The sequence below is a fragment of the Pteropus vampyrus genome, unplaced genomic scaffold (assembly GCF_000151845.1).
Source record: "Pteropus vampyrus isolate Shadow unplaced genomic scaffold, Pvam_2.0 Scaffold42, whole genome shotgun sequence".
NCBI classification, from domain to species: Eukaryota; Metazoa; Chordata; class Mammalia; order Chiroptera; family Pteropodidae; genus Pteropus; species Pteropus vampyrus.
The window spans coordinates 5,353,607-5,373,348 of record NW_011888823.1 but is presented as its reverse complement, the minus strand read 5'-3'; the positions used below and the strand labels follow the sequence as shown (position 1 = coordinate 5,373,348).

Here is a 19,742-nt window from a genome sequence, read left to right as displayed (position 1 = left end):
ATTCCTGACTGCTCTGAGATAGTTTCCTCTTTAGTCTCTACTTCGGCCCTCTGTTTAGGTCCTTCAAGCACTTATCATTTAGTTTATTTGTTTTTGTTTTGTTTTGTTTTGTTTTTGGTCTGCCTTCCCAACTAGACTGTAAACTTTCTAAAGAAAGGGTGACATCTTTGGGTTCTTATTCATAGTTGCAACTATATGTGGTCCAGAGTAGATCCTTGAATTGTTGTTAAAGGAATGGATGAATAAAGTGGAACTTGATATATTGGAAAAACAGAAAAAGGGAAACTTTACAGGTCTAAGAAAGCTGGAGCAGGGTGTCAAGGGGGGATGCTTTTGGCAAATGATTTACAAGCTGTCTTAGCAGAAAATATGCCAGATTTGAGAGAGAGGCTTGCGAAGTAATCACAGCCACCAAGACCAAACAAGGAAATTAAGACGCTCGGAACCCTCACACCAAACTATGGAATGCATTGTGTAGGAATAATACTGGAGTTTCTGGTTTTAAAATATATTTAGAGTTTGGGGGCGGGAAAGGGGGCCTAGGAGAGGCAGAAGAAAAGAGGGAGGAAAACTGAACTGTCAGACAAAGCTATTAAGTCCATCAGAACGGAACAACCTCTCAGGAAGGTGAATTTCCTGGCTTATAAACCTTCTCATTGCTCCTCTGTGCTTTGCTGACTGACAGCACCAATGAGGGAACCACCTCCTTATCCACCCAAAGCCTGGCTTCTGCTCCCAAATCTTATCACCATGCTCTAGGTGTAATCAACCTGAGTGATGACATGCCCTTGAGGTGGCTGTCAAATCGCCCTCCCTGTCAAACCCTCTCTAGAGGATCAGAAATGTTAAGAGGGAAGCCCCTCATCTACATCACTAGCGTGTAAGCTCCAGGTGGAGGAATTTAAATATGGTGTTGGTGCCTGGACATACTATAGGCAAGAGCAGGCATGTAACAACTGTTTGTATGTTAATTAGTGTCTAGAAAGAGCCCTACACTGGGACCGAGCTTCCCCATTCTGGCCTGGCTTCTGCCTGGTCTGTGCATCGAGCACAGAGAACTTCTCTGGATGTGTTTTTATAACGCATAAAGGTGCCACACAGATTAGCAGCTGATCTAGCCTCTATTGCCTCTCCTATGAAACCGGATATGCTCTAAGTCTCTTCTAGCTATAAAATTCGACATATCAATCTATCTGTGAATCATCTATCAATGCATATTTGTTTGTTGCTCTTTTAAGTCCTGAGCCACTGTTAATAGGAGAGGATTGTTTTTACGGTTGTCAGATAAAATATAGGACACCCAGTTAAATTTAAATTTCAGAGAAACAACAAATACTTTTTTAGTATAAGCATGTGCCATGCAATATTTGGGACAAATATTTGGGACATTAGCTAAATCTGACAATTTTAGCTACTTGTCTTCTATCCTCCAAATACTGTAACCTCTCGGAGGGACAGGAACTGGATGTTCATTATCTCTGGAATCCCGCACAATTGCGTCTGCCAGATTTTTGGATTTAACAGACTGAACATTATTAGATTTTGGGGAGGGGAAAACAACTTTTTATTTTGGTAAATAAAAGCATTTACAGCCGTCATCATTTTACTAAAGGAAAGCCAGTTAAACATTAAAAGTTGTGAGTTCCTAGTCATTTTATGTAATTGTATATAATTATAACATATACTTTTATAAATCATTTAAAAATTTAACTTTACTAAATACTCATCACATTGACCTTTCGTTTGTGTGTTTCTTAAGCATAAAGATGATGCTTCGAACTAATATGGCACTGCTCAACTGACCTGCTGGGAGCTCCAACAGTGTGATGTTGCTTGGAAGGCCTTGTCCAACAGTGTGATGTTTATTGGAAGGCCTTTTTGATTGGAGCTTGACTGCTCCAACTATCCTGTACTCTTTCTTCATTCTTTGGCTCTTCTGTTTTCCTTCAGGCCTTTAAATCTTTTAATGAGTGAATATTCATTATAAATTGTCTCAAGAAATTCAGAAGTATAGAAATTTTTTTTTTAAAAAAAGCTTTGCATATAGTAAGACCTCAATAAATGATGCTGTCGACAAAACAGAGATGAATATTGAGTAATATATGATTAGTTTACTTTCTGAAGATGATTTTTTAAATGGAATTCTTATTTAAGTTTCTCATTCTTAGAAATTTAGACCTAGAAAGGTAATCACATCTTCTAATCCAATTCCATACCTACCAAATTGGGATTTGGGGGATAAGATCCATGAATCTATAGGAATTCTAGGATTCAAGGTCCACCCATCCACATGCCCTCTTAGCATATATCAAAGGGCGATGTATCTTTTTACAGGTGAGACGACTGAGCACAATCAAGCGAAGTGACTGTTATATAAATTGGTGGCAGGTGTGGGTGAAGTGCATAGCACCAAGCTTTCTTAGCAAATTAACTGACTCTGTGGGAGCCAGGAAGGACAGGGAAAGGTGTTCATTCATTTCTGTTCACATATATAGTAGGAAGTGGGTGCCAGGTACAGAGAAATGAAAGACTTAGGAAGATTTACCTCAAATAATAGCAACACCCCTCTCCCATCTGTTCCGAGATTTCAGAGGTCCCTAAGCACTTCTCTCATATTATCTTGCTTTGATCCTCACCACAACAAGATTTAGCAAAATGGTATTGTTTTCTAACTTTACAGATGAGAAAATAGAGGCACAGTCACTGTGTTTATGTGGCCAATAAAAGGGATTTGAATGCTTTTTAATACTAAATATCACTTAAGTCTGGTTAAGACAGGCCAATGTCTTTGTCATTAAAAAAACCTGATTTACTGTTTCAAAAGTCACACAAGTTCTACATGATTATTATAAGAAAATTCAGAGAATTCAGAAGAACGTAGGTTAAAAGCAGGTGAGTGGATCTCATCCTACTGGTCCTGAAGAGTTTGGTTGTTTTCGAATTTCCTTCCCAAGCCCTTCCTTATGAGTTTATATGCATTTATAGGGGCATATAATTTTTTAATGTATCAAACTATGCACATTGCTGTGCTTTTTCTTCTCAACAACATGCCTTGGCCATTTTCCAAAATCTTTAAGTAGAGATTTACCTGTTTTTAAATGAGCCACGTTTGGAAATAGCATAGCATCATTCACGTCTACACTGATGATAGGAAAATATTACATTTATCACCAGTGTGTAAAGCGGAGTTGACTGTGGAAGGGAAAGGGTGCTAGAGCTCAGAAATGGGGGGAAGTGACTCCGATAGTGTCAGCTTACTAATTTTCCCTCAAGAGCAGAGGCTTCAGATTCAGAATCCCAAATGGTCTAACAAGGCCTTGAAAGGGTTATGGAATAGCTCTCTCAGTTTTCTGATCTGTAAAATGAGATACAAATACTGTGTGTTCCTATAAGGTTATAATAATGATTAAAGGAGATAATTCACATTAAATGTCAGCACAATGCCTGATGACGATAATGCTAATTCTCTTTTGGTTTGAAGATGAGACAGTGGGTAGGCCTTAAACTGCAATGTTATCAATATCAGGAATGAATGCCCTAGGGGATAATTTTTATTGAGAGCCCCCAAATCAGTTTGGCCATCTGGGATAGCCTCTGCAGACAACTCTCACAGCCCTCTGGAGACCGCTCTAACAGCGATATTCGGTTTAAAAGCCTCAAAGTCGCAGGCTTTCAAGATCTTGTGCTTGGCTTAACCTTTGAGGGAATTGAAGACTACAATTCCCGGGGTGCGCCACTCCAGCCCCGCCTCGCCCACGACGTTAGTCTCTCCCGATTGCCACTAGGCTTCTGGCCCAAACTACAAATCCCAGAAGGCCCTGCAGCACCGCTCTGGACACCACTCCCACTTTTTGAGGGAGTAGCCCTGGCCGTGTTGCTCGCTGGGAAATGTAGTTCCTCGGTGACCAAGCGCTCTTCCCTCTCAGGCCCCGGCGGTGAGATAATGGGGGCGAACGGGCAGCGCACGAATGTCCGTTCCTAACTGCCCTTCCGGAAGCGTAATCTGGCCCGGGAGTCTTCTGGAGACGCGCCTGGGTTCCCGGTGGGCCGTGAATGTGGTGTGCATTTTAGGCCTCACCGGGTGAGAAGGTAGACTGGGAAGAAGGCGGCGGAGGCGGACGAGACCAAATGCCAGTCTAGAGCAGGGAGCAGGCCAAGGAGAGGGATGAATCCAGGTGGAGATAATAGGGGTGGAAGTGGGGCGTGGCTCTTTCTTACTGCCAGGCCAGAGTGAAGCGCTTCCCTCAAATAGGGTTAGAACAGAGGTTCCAGCAACCAGAGGAAGTGGGGTGTCCATATGGTACGGTGGCTTTACGGTTTGGGGCTAATTAGTGGGACTTCATCCCATGGCGTTGCCACCCTTGGCCCATGGAGGCAGATGGCGCCCTAGGCCTTGGAAAATTCGGGGTGCAGGAGAGCCCTGGTTGGAAAGCGTGATACCCTGGGAGCCTGAGGCCTTCAGCTGTGCCCCAGGAACAAAGCCTTTTTTAACCCCTTAACTGCTGGTGGTTGGAGGTGGTGGAAGGTCCGTGGGAATGGATGTTTGGAGTTCTAGCCGAAGGGAATCCTAGCAGGAAGGAAACCTTTGAACCCTCAGGCTCCTTTCGGAGGTCTAAACAGTGCACTTGGAGTGCCCCCTATGCCATTGTTATACGCACTACATGCCATTACATTGGGTGGAAACTATTTAGTCCTAACCAAGTCCTAGAAATGAGTGTCCAGCTCCCTGGCTCTAGAATATTGCAGAAGTGGCTCAGCTCATAGAATAATGACCTGAGTAAATTAATTGAAAAAAATAATCAGGGAACAAAACAATGTATGTAATAATTCTATTTCGTAATAAATACATATATCTCCCAAATATGTGGCATGTGTCTATGGATACTAATAGGAAAAAAATCAGAACTGTACTGGACTCTATGAACAGCGATTATTGATGGATGGTGAAATTACAGATTAATTTTACTCTTTTCTTTACATCTTTATATAGCATCTAAATTTGTACAGCGAGCATGTATTACTCTTTTTTTTTTCTTACTTTTCCAAAAGAGTCCCTGGGTTGCCCTGCAGTGGTGCATTTTGGAAGGCAGGCTCTAAGGCCAACTACTCTATGGCTTGCGTCCAGCCACCTGCAGATTCATTTGCCAGGAGTGATAAGAAGATTGAATTTGAGGGGTGAATTTAGTGTGCAGTCTGTGTGAGGCTAATGTTTTTTTCCCTTCTTCCAGGTTGGAAAGAGTGTGTTAGCAAGTGTTATGCCATGGTATGTGATTGTTTTGGTCTTTGTCAATCTAATCTATTATTTTTTCTAGTTTGAAATGTTGTTCTCATTATCTGATGGATTTAGATTCCACTGCATAACTTCCTTGGGATCTGATAACTCATGTTGGCTGGGGGATGAGAGGGAGAAAAATATTGCAGCTGAAATACCTCTTCAGCTTTGGATTTGATCTTGCTTTTTGCTCTTTGTCAGGGTCAAAGAGCATACGTGTGTGTGTGTGTGTGTGTGTGTTTAATTATAAAAGAAATTTAATATATCCTTTGAGTGTTCTCTTTGTGCATTTCCTGCAACAAAAGCTTTTAAAATCAAGGTAGGAACATGGCAAATAAATAAATTTCATGTTATTTCAATCTTTTTTTCCTTCCTCAGCTTTTGCCATGTTTCTGATTAAAGATTGACGTTCCTGCATAAGTATTTCTCTGCAAAAATGTCCTTGCCTCTCACTGAGGAGCAGAGGAAGAAGATTGAAGAAAATCGACAAAAGGCTCTGGCTCGTAGAGCTGAGAAATTATTAGAACAGCACCAGCGTGCAGGCTTGAGCTCCTCCATTGCTGCCCACCCATCCCAGTCCAAGCACAACCCTTCCCCAAATCTCCCCAGGGATCCTTCTAAGCCAGTGAGCCATGGTGTCAGTTTTGAGCAACAAAATCCTAGTAGTTCATCTAATGGTGACCAAAGACCTCATAATCCTCACAGTTTTCATCTTAGCACTCCAGATCAGGCAAAGGGGACATGGAAGTGGCAAGAAGTGATGTCCACAGCCTACCCTCACCAAAGCCCACCAAGTCAAAAGACTCTCACTGGGATCTCCCCTCCCTTGGCACAAAGTCCTCCAGAGGTTTCCAATGAGTGGCTTTTGGGTCCTGGGTTAGGTCAAGGTCATCCTCAGGCTTCACATGGGACCAAATCGACACCCTTTGCTAACACAACTCATGAGCCTTTGGCCAAAGGAGAGAGTTCTCAGGATACACCAACTATCTCTGGACAGACTCCCAAGGATCCTAAATTGGAGGCCACGCCAGCAAGACCCTTGTCCACCTTAGGGCAGAACGTTTCCAATGTCCTCTATGGCTCAGGGAGTGTGATGCCCAGGACAGAGGGAAAACTCCAACAGAAATCGCAGGCTTCACTCCCTAAAACAGTAAGCTCACAGGAGGGAAAATGCATAAGGAATGGAGACCGCTTCCAGGTGAAGATTGGGTACAATGCAGAGCTCATTGCTGTGTTTAAGCGTCTGCCCAGCAGAAGTTTTGGTAATGAGTCTTTATTCAGTCTAGTTCTTCAGATGTTTTATTTTTCTATTTCTAGAGTCTCTTTTAATCTAGCAGTTTCTCATAAATATGAAGAGGGTACATTGGCACATTCTGTCCATCCAGTTGTTAATTTTTTTGTCTGTTTTAGCTTGTGTTTCCTTTTGTCATAGACGTTCCCTCAAATAGCTGCCAAAATTAGGGGCTGCCAAATGGCCATATGGAGAATAGATGAATGTTTACTGGCAGGCCAGCTCCTCTGCCAGATGCTTTATATGCATTGTGGCACTTAAGCCTAAAAACAATTTTTTGATAAAAGTAGATGTTTCCATTTTAAAGGCGATGGAAACTGGCTCAGCAAGGTGAAGTAACATGCTCAGGTTGGTTTGTCTGAAGGGCAGAGCTGGAATGTGGCTTGCTCTGCCTTGCCTCGGTGTACACCTTTCTTGTGTCAGAGCTTTGCCAGATGACAGTGGGTCTCAGAGAACTTGGATTTTTGTCCCATCTTTGCCCTCCGCCCTCTTAAGTGAGGCCAGTAGCATCCTAGGGCCTGACTTGAATTTCACAATATGGTATAAAAAGCATCGTCCTTATTAATATTTACTGTTTGTCCTCTGCAAGCATTTTGTAAATCAGTGGGGGCTTGCCAGTCAACTGTTTTGAACTTAGCATTCATTCATTCACTCACTCATTCATTAAACAAGCTTTTATTGAATGTCCAGGTACAATTTATAACCTCATTGTGGACAGACCAAGTACTTCTCTTTTATTTCAGATCCTGACACCAAGACATGGAACTTCAGCATGACTGACTACAATGCCCTAAGTAAGTGGTGTGTCATCACCCCTCACCCAGGAAATACTTTGGAGTAGCAAATGTGGTCTAGCTTGTGGGCACCATCCCGAAGCTTTTCTTCTTACTAAGGCTGACCTGGTGAGGAAGCTCCTTGGGTGAGAGTCACTGGTAATATTGATAAAAGTTGGCCCTTAATGGAGCCTGCTATGTTCCAGGCTGTTCTAAGCCCCTTACATATGCTAAATCTTTTATCCCTTAGAACAGTCATTTTACAGATGGGAAAACTGAGGCCCAGAGAGGATATGTAACTACCATAGGGTCACACAGCCAATAAGTTGTACAACTGGGATTCAAACCCAGACGGTCTAACTTCAGACTGCATGTTCCCATTGGACTGCTCGTTCCAGCCATGATGGGTGGCCATGCCAGCCCCTGCTCCCAGGAAGGTTGACAATTCAGCAAACAACCTAAATCCTCATAATAGTCTCTATGCAGCTAAACCTTGAACAATCTTGCAATGATTGTGGATTTGTACATTTATCCTAGTTTGTAAATTTTCAGATAGTTTCTTGATTGTTATGTCTTCCTAGTAGATTATACTCTTCATCAAAATAATATATAAAGATGACCTCTGTCAGTCTTTCTGTAATTTCGGGTGTACATCTCAGAATTTTGCTTTTTTAACCCTAATACACGCTTATCGTAGAACATATGGAAAGTATATCAATGTGTAAAGAAGAAAAACTATCCCGCATGATGTCCCCACTCAGTTAACCACTATTAACATTTTGTTCCTTCCAGCCTTTTTTCTATGCACTAAAATATACAAATTTTTACATATATAGTGTAATTTTTATCATGCCTCTTTCACTTAGTGTTCCAGCATAGCATTTTTATTTTAATGGTGAATGTTAACAGTCAATTCTGAGTGACAAAAATGCAGGTGTCCATTATTAGATCACTTTGATCTCCAAAAAAATGATTTCCTATTGTTGAACTTAATACCGTTTTTTCTTTTATGCGTTTTTGTCTTTTCCAGAATTTATTCCAGAAAACAATGGCTATATGACATTTCATTGTATGATTGTGTTATACATTGCTTAAATCATTTTCTTTTTGTCATTTTTATTCAATTACAATTGACATTTAATACGACTTTATATTACTTTCAGGTTCTTTATGTCTATTTCAATTTGCTCCCAGTTTTTTTAGTTTTAAAGTTGTAAGAAACACCTTTATCCGTAAATTTTTGTATTTTCAATTGTTAATTGGGAGAGATTCTTAGAAATTGGATCATTATGATCACTTTTTATGGCTCTTGCTGTATATTACCACATTGTTTTCCAAAAGGTATTATTATAAACTAGCAATAGATACCTATTTTTTTAATTTTGTGAATTTGATAAGTAAAAAAAAAAATGACTTATTATTTCTGATTATTTAAAGTTGCACGTTTCTTCAAATGTTTGTCATTCCTTCCCCTCGTTTGAATTGGCCACATCTTTACTTTTGTGGTCTTGGTACGTTTTTAAGTCTGAGCTCTGTTTCTTTCTTGCAAGTATCTTTATTCAGTAGTTTTGCCTTTCAGTTTGTGTTTTTTGATAATTTGGTTTTATGTAGTCTAATCTTTTAATCTCTAAGATACATCAATGATAGATAAAAAAAAAATAAGTTTCAAAACTGCTCCTGTGGCCTGACAGTCCCTTTTCTCTTTCCTTTGTTCTCTGAGCAGAGTAGTGACCTGGGAATAGGGTTAAGTGGATAATTTCTGGTGTGTTGACTTCAGTGGTTTCTATGACACAGCAACAGAAATTATCTAATGAATTTACTCATTCTAGTGAGATCCTTCTTCCCCCTATTAATTTCTGAGTTCTAAGTGTGTTAATTTGAAATTTTAAGGAACAGGAGAGTTATGTTCAATAAATACCGCAATCCCCAAGGCCCCAGGTAAAGCACATTTGCAAACCTTTGCAATCCAGCAGTGCCTTTTCTCGCCTACCTGCCACATGCAATTTCTCTTGTCCCTGCCTTCCTCCTTTGCCTGCCTGAGCATCCCAGGGCATATGAAAGTCATCCACTTTGTCACATCTTTGGTTCTCCTCTTCTTCGGCAGTGAAAGCAGCCCAGCACCTCTCCACAGTCACCTTGCAGCCTTTGGAAGAGGCTGGTGGTGTGTCACAGACCAGCCTTCCTTCAGCTCCCTCCCTTGCCTTTGTCAAAGGGCAGTGCGTGCTCATCTCCCGGGCCCGCTTCGAAGCAGACATCGGCTATTCAGAAGTGTTGATGGCACTGTTTAAACAGATGGATTCCAGAAATTACGGCAAGTAATTGGCCTCTGCCTAAGTCCCAGGATGCATAGTGTTCTGTGATCTCAGAGTAGGGTGTTTTTCTCTCCCAATATTCAGAAATGACTTTCTTGGTAGAGCCTTCCTGTGATCTGCTCCACTTATTGTAGAAAGGTGATGCCTAAATTGTTCCAGATAGAGAACACATAGTGGGGCCTGTTTTATCCTTAAAGGCCTCTCAGAGAAGACCCCACAATTTTCCCCAGTCACCCAGTGTCTTCTTTGTAGAAGCAGATAAATTCCTGCTTCAGCCATTAAACCTGCCTGTTTATATCTTGTCCTTAGCCAAGCTTGAAAAACAGATGGTTACCATAAAAATAAATGCCTTTCTATAGACTAAGATAGCGGTTCTCAAACTTGAGCATGCATTAGAACCACCTGGTGGGCTTGGTAAAACACAGATGGCTGGGCCCTGCCCCCAGGGTAAATACTGAGGCCTGCTTCCCACCCAAAGATACCAAATTAATTGGTTTAAAGTGGGCCTGAGCATTGGTATCTTTTTAAATTTCTGGGTAAGTCTAATAATCAGCCAGGATTGACAACCACTGGCCAAAGCCGAGCCGCTTTGCTTTATTTTTTGTGAGGTTCTTCAGCAGCTGCCCTGTCAGAATAAGGGCAGAAGTCAGCTTTAGAATTCTGAGCTCCTGTCTTTCAATCTTAGCTTGGCCCACATTGTTTTGCAGAACAATGTGGCTTTAATGGATTCATATTCCCATTCTTGAAATGGTTTTAGCCTTTTCCTGGGCAAGTAGAAAGTAAACCCTTAACACCTCTTGTCTTTGAAACATCACATTCAGGCAACTTCATGGAAGATGCCTGCGTAGAATTACTTGCTCAGTGAGCTTTCATCAGGGCTTGGGGCTCCTTCAGGAGGAGGGTGATACTAGCTGTTACATTTTTAACCTTTAGATGGATACAGTTTTAACTGGTGAGGGCAGGCTGGTGAGCAGGGTTTAGTTGAGATGGGCTGAGAATGAGCTGCTCACGCAAGGGCCAGAATTCCTTGCCTCTCCTGCCCCCGTTAAGATTGTCAGCTTTAGCTTGGGGTGGCCCTCAGCAGGCAAGTACAGGTGACTGGTGTCTTCTGAAAAGTATGACCTTTGACATAGTCTGCTATTTTGGGAATGTAAACAGCTAAAATACTGACACCCAGTCCTGCCAACACCCAGACATCCAAAACCACAACTGGATCTTTTGTCGTAGCTCCTGTTCACAGGCTTCCTTCCCCCTTTGCTGCTCTGACACTGTCAGGATCACGCTGTTGTCAGGAAGAGTCTCCCACACTTCTCCCACAGCGAGGGGAACCTGTCGGCTTTTGGGCTTTCCGTCAGGTTACACCTAAGCTACCTTGCTTTTTTCCTGACTCTGACTCTCCATGTCCATGATGCTTTTTCTCTGACCACCTGCTTTCTCTGTGGCCAGAGAAGAATTAACTGTTGCCATTCAGAAAGCATTTATCAAGTTGAAGCTTTCTTGATTTTCTCAGGTAGATTGGTAGGGTAATCTTTCTTAAGTAATTAGCCAAAGTTGGTTAATGAGATGCTCATCCTTCTTAGTAAATATTGTGTATAGTTTATGCCACATGGTACTAATCAGCAGATGGCATAATAATAATAAAAATAATAGTTTATGATTGCTTTTTCTGAGTGCTCATTGTTTGCCAGGCACACTTTCATAAGCATTTTTCATTTAAATTTTATGTAATTCTCACAAGAACCCTGTGAGGCAGAGGCGGTAGTATCCTCATTTTTCAGATGTGAGAACTGAGGCACAGAGAAGTTATGTGAGTTGCCCAAGGTCACAGATCTAGGAGGTGGCAAAGCTGGGATTTTAACGTAGGCTTTGTGACCGTTCCACCTACATGCAGCTTGTTTCATGTGTATAAAAGGGATCGAAAAATAGTGCCCAGCTTTGAGCACAGTGAGGAACAGAGGAGAAGGTGCACGTGAATCTTGCCACCGTGCCTGGCTTGAAGTAAGCACTGAATAAGTGTGAGCTACAAATTATCCTATTATCCTATTCTATTATCCCCTGTCTTGGAAATTCAGGGCATTTCTGACTGCTGGGCCATCCCCAGCCACGTATCCCTGGAGCAGTTTGTCACCGCCCTTACAACCCGGTATTGTCGCTGAGTCTGCTTGACTTCCCTCCCTGAATTCTGTGACATCTCGTGGGTGGGTACTCTCACTTTCCATATCCCCAGTGCCAGGCACAAACCAGAGAATGAGGGAGTGATGATCTAGGAGAAGGGCAGAGTGTCATATTTGCTTATTTGTTTCTTCTCATTGCAGATGTCAAGACCAGGAAGTGGAACTTTCTCTTGGAAGAGCACAATAAACTAAGTGAGATTCCCACCTTGCTTGTCTTATATCACGCTATTGTTAAGCTTTAATTATCTGCCTTAAATTTAACGTATTTTAGAAGACTCTCCTCCCTCTGCCTCGGTAACATCACACGCTCTGTACAGGACAAGTAAAAATGGCGATGTTCTCAGGTAGCTGTGTCTCTGTCCACTGAGATGGTGGCTTTACAGCAGCCCAAGTGAATGCAGGGCCTCTTCTTCCATCAAGGTGAGAGATGCTCGTCAGATCCTCGATGCCGTGAAATCTCCCGCCATCATAGAAGTATTAGCAGGGAGGGAATGTGGACTTTGGAGATCAGAGGGGATCTAGGGTTACTTAGCTAGGAAGCCACTTTAGAGTCCAAGAACAGCCTCTCCCTTTACTTCTAGAACCAGATAATCAACCAGAGGCAGATGCTAGGCCAGGGCGCATAAGCCTTTAATGAGTACTTTGGAGACTGACCAAGGGAAGGGTTATATGTATCGATAGAACTACAGGAAGAAGAAGCTCATTTGGGCCTGTCATTTTTCTTCTCTTGTCCCGCTTGGGTGAGGCAAAAAATTCTAATATGCCTGAGAAAGGGGGATATAGTCACATCTCAGCCTGGCCTAGAATGCCAGCGTGTCACCCATCTTCCGAGCTGTCACGATTCTGCAGTGGGTGTGCAGCGGCACAACTTACGTTCCTCCCTCCTGACCTCCTTGGGGACTCATTGGCCAGCCAGTGGTGGTGCCACCGAGAACTGGAGAGACACGATCCAGCCCGGGAGCTCCAAATCATTGGCCATCTTGCCTACCGGGCTAGGGCTTTAAAAGCTGGGTCTCTCCCCTTTGTCTCCTCATGTGACTTAATATGTGACCTCAGGTAGATAATTCAACATTCTTGGTCCTGTTTGTTCTTTTAGTAAAAAGGAGGCGGCGAGTAGATAGGTCTTTAATCTCTATCTACCCTAACGCCAGAAATTAAATATAAAGGAAGAGCTTTGAATTCCTTGAGGAAAGACTCGTTGCAAACTCAAGGTTAAGTTTGAATATGATGAGATACTTAGTATCAGGAGACATTAGCTGAAGCAGAAAGAATTGCTGACATTGATCTGAGACCCCGTGGCTGCTGCTATGTGGGTCTTGTGATTCAGAGTGAACTATTAGCCAAAGCTGACTTTTTGATGAGCAATAGGAGTAAGTTTTTCCCTCTACTTTGTCTTTCAACCACAGAGAGACATATAAATATGTTAGCTATAAAGAATTGACTTGCATGGAATGACAAAAAGCAGTATACATACAGCGTTAGCATATGAATGTAATTTTGAAAACCATGCCTCGTGACTCACTTAGCATTATATAGTGATTCCAGCTCTTTTGTGGGCTATAGACTCTGAAATATCTGATGAAAATAATGGATGATTCTTCATCCAGAAAAACACACATAATGGCCGTACTTAAGATTTTGCATTTGATATTAATCCCATGGATCTGGAGTTAAGAATTCTAGATTTTAGAGTTCATACTTTTTACATGCTCTCTTGTCATTACAATGTCTTGTGGAAGGTAAGACTGATTCTCTCCATTTTGTAGATTGGACCCAGAGAAAAGAAACTGTTGTTTTCCTTATTGGGAGCATCACAGGGTCACGACAAAGTCAGTGACAAAAATCAGACTAAAATTGTGATCTTGAGTTTGTAACATGATTCATGAACTAAGCGGTCAGGGAGACAAGACAAGACACTATGGAGTATCACAGTTCTGGTTTAGCTCTGAGTCCATCATTAGCAGACTAAATGGGGGAATTTGCCCCTCTCCTCATCCCTAGGGCTGGTTCCCCATGTGTGAAATTAGATTATTGACCCCGAGCTGGCGAACATGTGCATGCTAATTAAAAATGACAGTAAGATGTTCCGAGTACGTGAATACTTGTCGATGACGTAGTGGCGGTTATGTTCTCCAGGTTAGGTGAATCTAAGAGCTTACCTCCTCTCTCTTTCCTAAGTGGCTTGAGGCCTTTTGCCCATAGTGCAGTTGGCATAAAGCCTTTTGTTTTCCCCGTCACAGTCCGGAAGGGTTCTGTGTCCCCCTCAACGATCTTGTCAGCCACTACTTGAAAACATTGACATCTGTGCTGCGTGGCTCAGTGGTGGTCTGCCAAAGAGCTGTTTTACAGAAACGACTTCTAGATGACTCGTGAAGTCAGACAGCACATTCCTGTCAGCTCCCGGCACAGGGCAAGGACAGCAGCCACAGTCACTGCCAGCGAATGGGGGCTCTCTCAGAAACACAGCTGCTGACTGAACTAGCAGCGTAGGATTTTGGAGGCAGCAGTTTGTAGAAAACAGAGTGGAGGTTGGTTTTTCCCTCTTGAGTGGTGAAAGAACACAGTGCTTACAAAGCACCGCATTTCACATCGGCTGGATCATCAGCCACGTCTTAGTTTTCATCAGGTATTTGAGTTCTGAAGATCGCCAGGATTAAAATGAAAATGGTTTCCGAAAGCACATAGAGTGCTCAGTCTCCTGAAGTGTGCAGAATCAGCATGCTCAGGTTTAATTTGGCAGCATAAAATGGATTTCTGCATCAGTATGGGCAGTCTCTTTTGAATTAAAGCCTTCAACCTTCCCTAATTTCTTATCCTGGTAATTCTGCCCTTACAGACTGTTTCCAGAAATAACTGGCACATATATTTAGTGAAAGACAGAAGTGGATTTAAATGTATTGCAAATACAAAGCAATTTAAAGTAGCAGTAGATGGCTCAGCCCTCCATATTCACATTAGTATTTGCAGTGATAGCCAATTGACGGTTGTGGCAAAAGATTTTTGTAATACCTTGTAAGATATTAAGAAAAAAATACCCTATGGAATAAGGAACTAACAACCTTAGAATTTCAAATAATATTGGATGGAAATAAAATATATCCAGTTTCTCTCTACTGGATTCCCTGAGGACAAATAGCCCCTCCATGAGTTACCATAACTCTCCCAGGGTGCCCCTGAAAGGGTAAGGGATAAAGAGCAACTGAGGATCTGTAAACAATGGCCATGCTTCTAATTAGATTTTTTAAAGGACAATATTACAAGAGGAGAATATCTAGAAAGCTACGACCCACTGACAGCAGGCTGTGATGAGTAGTTTAATGATCATTTACCACCAGCAATCTCTAGGTCTATCATCTTTTCTCTAACTTTGTAATTTTTTAACTAGTCTTCCCTTGCCCCTTCCCTGCCCCCAAATTGTATCTTTGGTTTTATCTTCTGTTTGTCTATCGAATAAGTTTTTTCCCTCTTAATTTTAAAATCATATGAAGCTAAATTCTTTCAAAGAGCAAAATCAGTGAAATTAATTTGCTTTTATTTCCATGTAGATATCAAATAATATATTTTTCCCACTTGGGTTAATGGCTTCTGACTAGAAGAAGGGAATTCCCCATCTATTATGTGGAGGTCTGCAGCTAGCACCCTTGGAAGGAAAGTAAAGATGCCCTACATATAAGCTTTAATGGGAAGACTCAGTCATGGTCACTTTTAGTAATAGCGTAGACTCTGAACTTATCAGGGGTTGGTAAACTTATTTTGTAAAAGGCCAGATAATAAATATTGCAGGCTTTGTGGGCCATGCAATCTTTGTCCCAACTATACAACTTCACCATTATAGCATGACAGTAGCCACAGATAATCCATAAACAAATGGGCACAACTGTGTTCCAGTAAAGCTATTTACAAAAACAGGCAATAGGCCTATTTGGCCCCCAGGCTTTCACTTGCCAACACTTGCTTAGAGGATAGGTAGGGAGCCAGCAGGTCACCTACAGACTAATGGATTTTCTAGCTGCTTTACTACTGAGATCACTGCCATAAAACTCGCTTTTCTCAAAGGGAGATTATTATTCTCTTACGAAAAGGGTCACAAGTATGCAGGACCAGGTGCATTCCGAGTTGGTAGCCTTCACATGGACTCTGCCTTTGTTGTTTGTAAATTACACTATTGTCCCACTCATCTTTCTCAGAAACACCTAATAGCTTCTCTGTACAGAGCACGGGTGCTTCCTTTCCCGTTGATATCAGGTGACTTAGAGTTCTCTGATTTCTCAAACATCAAAACCAAATAAAACCTAAAGACAATGGAAACAAGACAAGATTTAAGTCTTGCTATTTCTGGGTTGATTTATTTAGGAATATGGGTCTGTATTTATTTGAATGGGAATACCAAGATGATTTTAAGGATTACTATAGGTTAAAGAAAGATCGGTCACAAAAATACTTTATAGTTCTTTCCGATCTTTGTATGATATAGAAAAGCAGTTTTGCATTAATGATTGTCCTCTTATTTACATAAGTTAAGTAACAGAGAGGGAAAATAGTTCTCCCAGATGCATCTGTCCCCGATTTTCTCTCCAGTTACTTTTTTGAGAAGATGGCACACAGCAGAATTTCAGCCATTGAACTTTGTATTTCGAAGCCCCTTCTCTTTTACCAGATCTCTTGGACATAACACTCCAACTCATATGCCTCTGTTCTTCTTTCTAGTTGAAAGGGTACGCTGCCTTCCACAAGTTCAGCTGAATCCTCTGCCCAAGACGCTCACCCTGGCTTTCGCTTCTCAGCTGGAGAAGACGTCTCTCTGTCCCACGGCAGACATCCCTGAGGCAGACCTCTCCAGAGTGGACCCCAAGCTCGTGTCTAGCCTGCTGCCCTTTCAGAGAGCTGGAGTCAAGTAGGTTCTTGATCTTCCTCTTGCTCCCTCTTGCTCAGAGTTCATCACTCTCCACCAGTGGTGTTCAGATGCTCTTTCTTTTATGAATGCTCATCTTTCTCTAGAAGGATCTAGGCATTAAACAGCTGGATGTACTGTTACCAAAGCCTGACTGTAACCATTGATTCTAAATTCCATAAATTAATCAGGACTCTATTGCAGGTTTGCAGAAACCCAGCTCAAGCTGGTTTAAGAAAAGAGATTTCTCAGTGCATGTACTAGAAAACCCAGGGTCTCTAAAGACCTTATCAGGACTCTGTCCCTCTCAGCTCTGCTTTCTTAATTTGCTTTGTTCTCGGCCATACGCTGCTCAAGTGTGGCAGCGGGGGATGCTAAGGACTCCCAGGTCACATCCATCAGCTCAGCAACCCAGCAGAAGCGCCTCTTTCCTGTGGGTCTGACACTGAAATGTGTGAAATCTGGTGCTGACACTGGAACCACAGTCAGTCACTGTGTCCAGGGGGCTTGGAAGTCTTGTTGGTGAGGCCAGGCGATGGGCCCACCCCTGGAGCAAGAGTGGGAGGTGGTAGTTTTCTAAAAGAAAGTCAGGCTGCTCTTACTATAGAAAGAAAAAAGATTAGCCCATGTGCTGGCTTGTCCTTTTTTCCAGAGTTTCTTGGGAGAAGCAAAATGACAGGTTTGAACTTGCCTTCTAGTGAAAATACGGGAGGTGGAGGAGAGGAAAGAGGTCTTGGTCGTCCTTCCTGAAATAATGAAATCGGGATCCGTTACTCAGTGGTGTGGTGGGGAAGAGCCCCGGTCAAGGAAAGTGACTAAATTGTCAGTGGAACTGGCAGATGAAGACAGCTTGTTTACATGCGGCCCACTGTGGCATTTTGATTGAAGTTTGGCTCCTGTCTCGGACAGGATTTTGTTCAATGTGTGGTTTGGGCACAGTCACACCATACTGCGTTCCCATGGTCCCAGCTCTGCCCACTCCCCTTTCTTCCTTTCCTTCCAGCTTCTCTCTCTCTTAGGTGGCACGCTTTGCCATTTTAGGCCATCGTCTGTCCCGATGTCCTTTGGGCCTCATTCTGCTCGGGCTCAGGGCAGTGTTTTCCTCTGGCTCCTTCATTAATGCTAAGAGAGGTTGCCCACCCAGCCTTCAGTGTCAAGTTCTTCCTGTTTCTGGTAGAGATCCGTGGGCCCAAGTGGTGCATGCAGGCTTTGCCAGTTAATCCTGTCACCGCCGAGGGCCTTTGTGTGCGAGGTACCCCACGGCCAGTGTGCATCAGAACCACCTGGCCGGCAGTTGCCACCTTTTTCGCTATGGCTCTGAAAATGCTAATGGTACTTACAGCTTCTTCAGCACTTTCTAATTAAATCCAGATTTTTACCTTCATTCTTTGGAGAGGATGAGTTTGATGTTGAGGGAAGAAGGCTCTCAATTCTATGCTTTTTTTGTTTCATTTTTGTATGTAGGAACTATAATCAAAAACTCCGTTAAATTTATGGAGCAAAATCTTTTAGATATATATCAGATTCCTCTAATGACTAAATAAATGGTCTCTCTCAAGAGACAAGTGAGTCGAGGCTCAGAAAGACAGCCATCTGCCTAAAGTCACTTAGCTCTTAAAAGTGGAACTGGGGCTTAAATCCATGTCTTCTGGTGGCGAGTGCGTTGTTTTATGTTATGCCAAAATACGGCATTCAGTTGTGGGATTGTTTCTCTGCTATTGGGTATTTGCTTTGTTCTCATTTTTGGCCATTTTGTTCCTCAGTTGGGCCACCTCAAGGCAGGGAAAAAGGAAAGACTGAAATTCAAGCGTCTGTTTGCTTTGAGAATGACTCAGATGGGCTAAACCATATTGTAAATGGTTGCGCTGAGGAGGCCAAAACAAAAGGCCCTCTGTGGGTTTTGCTTGGGTGCTCCCTGTCTGCCCTGGCCACCAGTTTTGTAAATCAGAAAGTGTAAAAAATAAATTTTTTCACACTCGCCCTCCCTCCATCTGTCTGTGTTGTGGATTGATCCCAGAAATGGTCCAGAAGATATAACCCAAGCATGTGTGCCAAGAGGGGGCTGGGCCTGTTCAGAGAGGTGAGGGGCATGCCACTGGGCTCCTTTCCTTTTCACTGAAGGAATGTGGTGGCCATGGCCTGGGGGATGCAGGAGGGATGGGATGTTGTCGCCGCTGAGAGGACAGAGAAGTGCCATGCCCAGGCACGCCTGCCTCACGCCACTCACAGATCTGCTGCTCTGTTTTTCCAACTTTGTTGAATATTGGCCTTTGAAGGCTAGAAACACGATTTCCAGGCAATTCAGAAAGGCCATTTGCAGCCTAAAATTCTTGGCAGCCTTACCAGCTGCTGATTAGAAGAGGTTACGTTCTCTGTCTTTACTGTGTGAGAAGGAATGAAAAAGAGCCAGTCGCCTGGCTTCTCAAGTTTCTGAGCAAATGATCAGGTTTTCAGGAATTCAGGCGAACAAGGACTGGTGTTTGGAGCAGGAGACTGGACATCTGGCACTCAGGATCCTTTTAGCTTTTCATTGAGTCATTGGGTGACTCAAGCAAGTCATTCTTACTGTTTGTGTCTTGATTATTTTTCTCTTTTTTTTGTGTGGAATCGCAGCCATAAGAGGAACATTCATTTCCCTGGCACTTACAGGATGGCGTCAAGCGCTGTTTTAGGTGCCTTACATAGTAACTTTATTAATTCTCGCAGCAATCTCTGTGGTAGATCTTGTTATTTCCACCTACAGCTGCAGCGCAAGAAAGTTAGAGAACTTGCTTCTAAGTGGTGGAGCGGGGATTCCAACCCAGGCCAGGCGGGGTCCAAAAGAGTGGAATGCGCCCTTATTCTCAAACTATCAGTGAGTTGTCTCACTGGCTGGAGGGCTTTGGGACCCTGAGGCTGCCAACGAGAACCTTTGCTGAGGCTGGTGCTCCCTCTTGGATGAATATCCTGTTCCACCCTCTCCTCTGACCATCCTCCCCCTCTTCTCCAGCATTTTCTGTCTTTGCTGGCTCCTTCCCTTTGCCCTTAAG

The 19,742-nt window shown here is 42.8% G+C and overlaps 1 protein-coding gene across 4 annotated transcripts in view; it reads left to right on the top strand.

Moving 5' to 3' along the window:
• Positions 1–3,883: 3,883 nt before the first annotated feature.
• SMARCAL1 (SWI/SNF related, matrix associated, actin dependent regulator of chromatin, subfamily a like 1) overlaps positions 3,884–19,742 on the top strand; it is a 52,434-nt gene continuing 36,575 nt past the window's right edge. Inside the window, exons 1-7 of one of the 4 annotated variants that reach the window (XM_011358633.2) lie at positions 3,884–4,081; positions 5,229–5,263; positions 5,651–6,534; positions 7,307–7,357; positions 9,441–9,647; positions 11,964–12,014; positions 16,530–16,716. In XM_011358633.2, coding sequence (XP_011356935.1) covers positions 5,709–6,534; positions 7,307–7,357; positions 9,441–9,647; positions 11,964–12,014; positions 16,530–16,716 — 1,322 coding nt within the window. In that variant the 5' untranslated portion in view covers positions 3,884–4,081; positions 5,229–5,263; positions 5,651–5,708. Of the gene's footprint in view, positions 4,301–5,228; positions 5,264–5,650; positions 6,535–7,306; positions 7,358–9,440; positions 9,648–11,963; positions 12,015–16,529; positions 16,717–19,742 lie in introns of all 4 variants that reach the window. The other 3 variants (XM_011358631.2, XM_011358632.2, XM_023529783.1) reach the window with 3 other exon arrangements.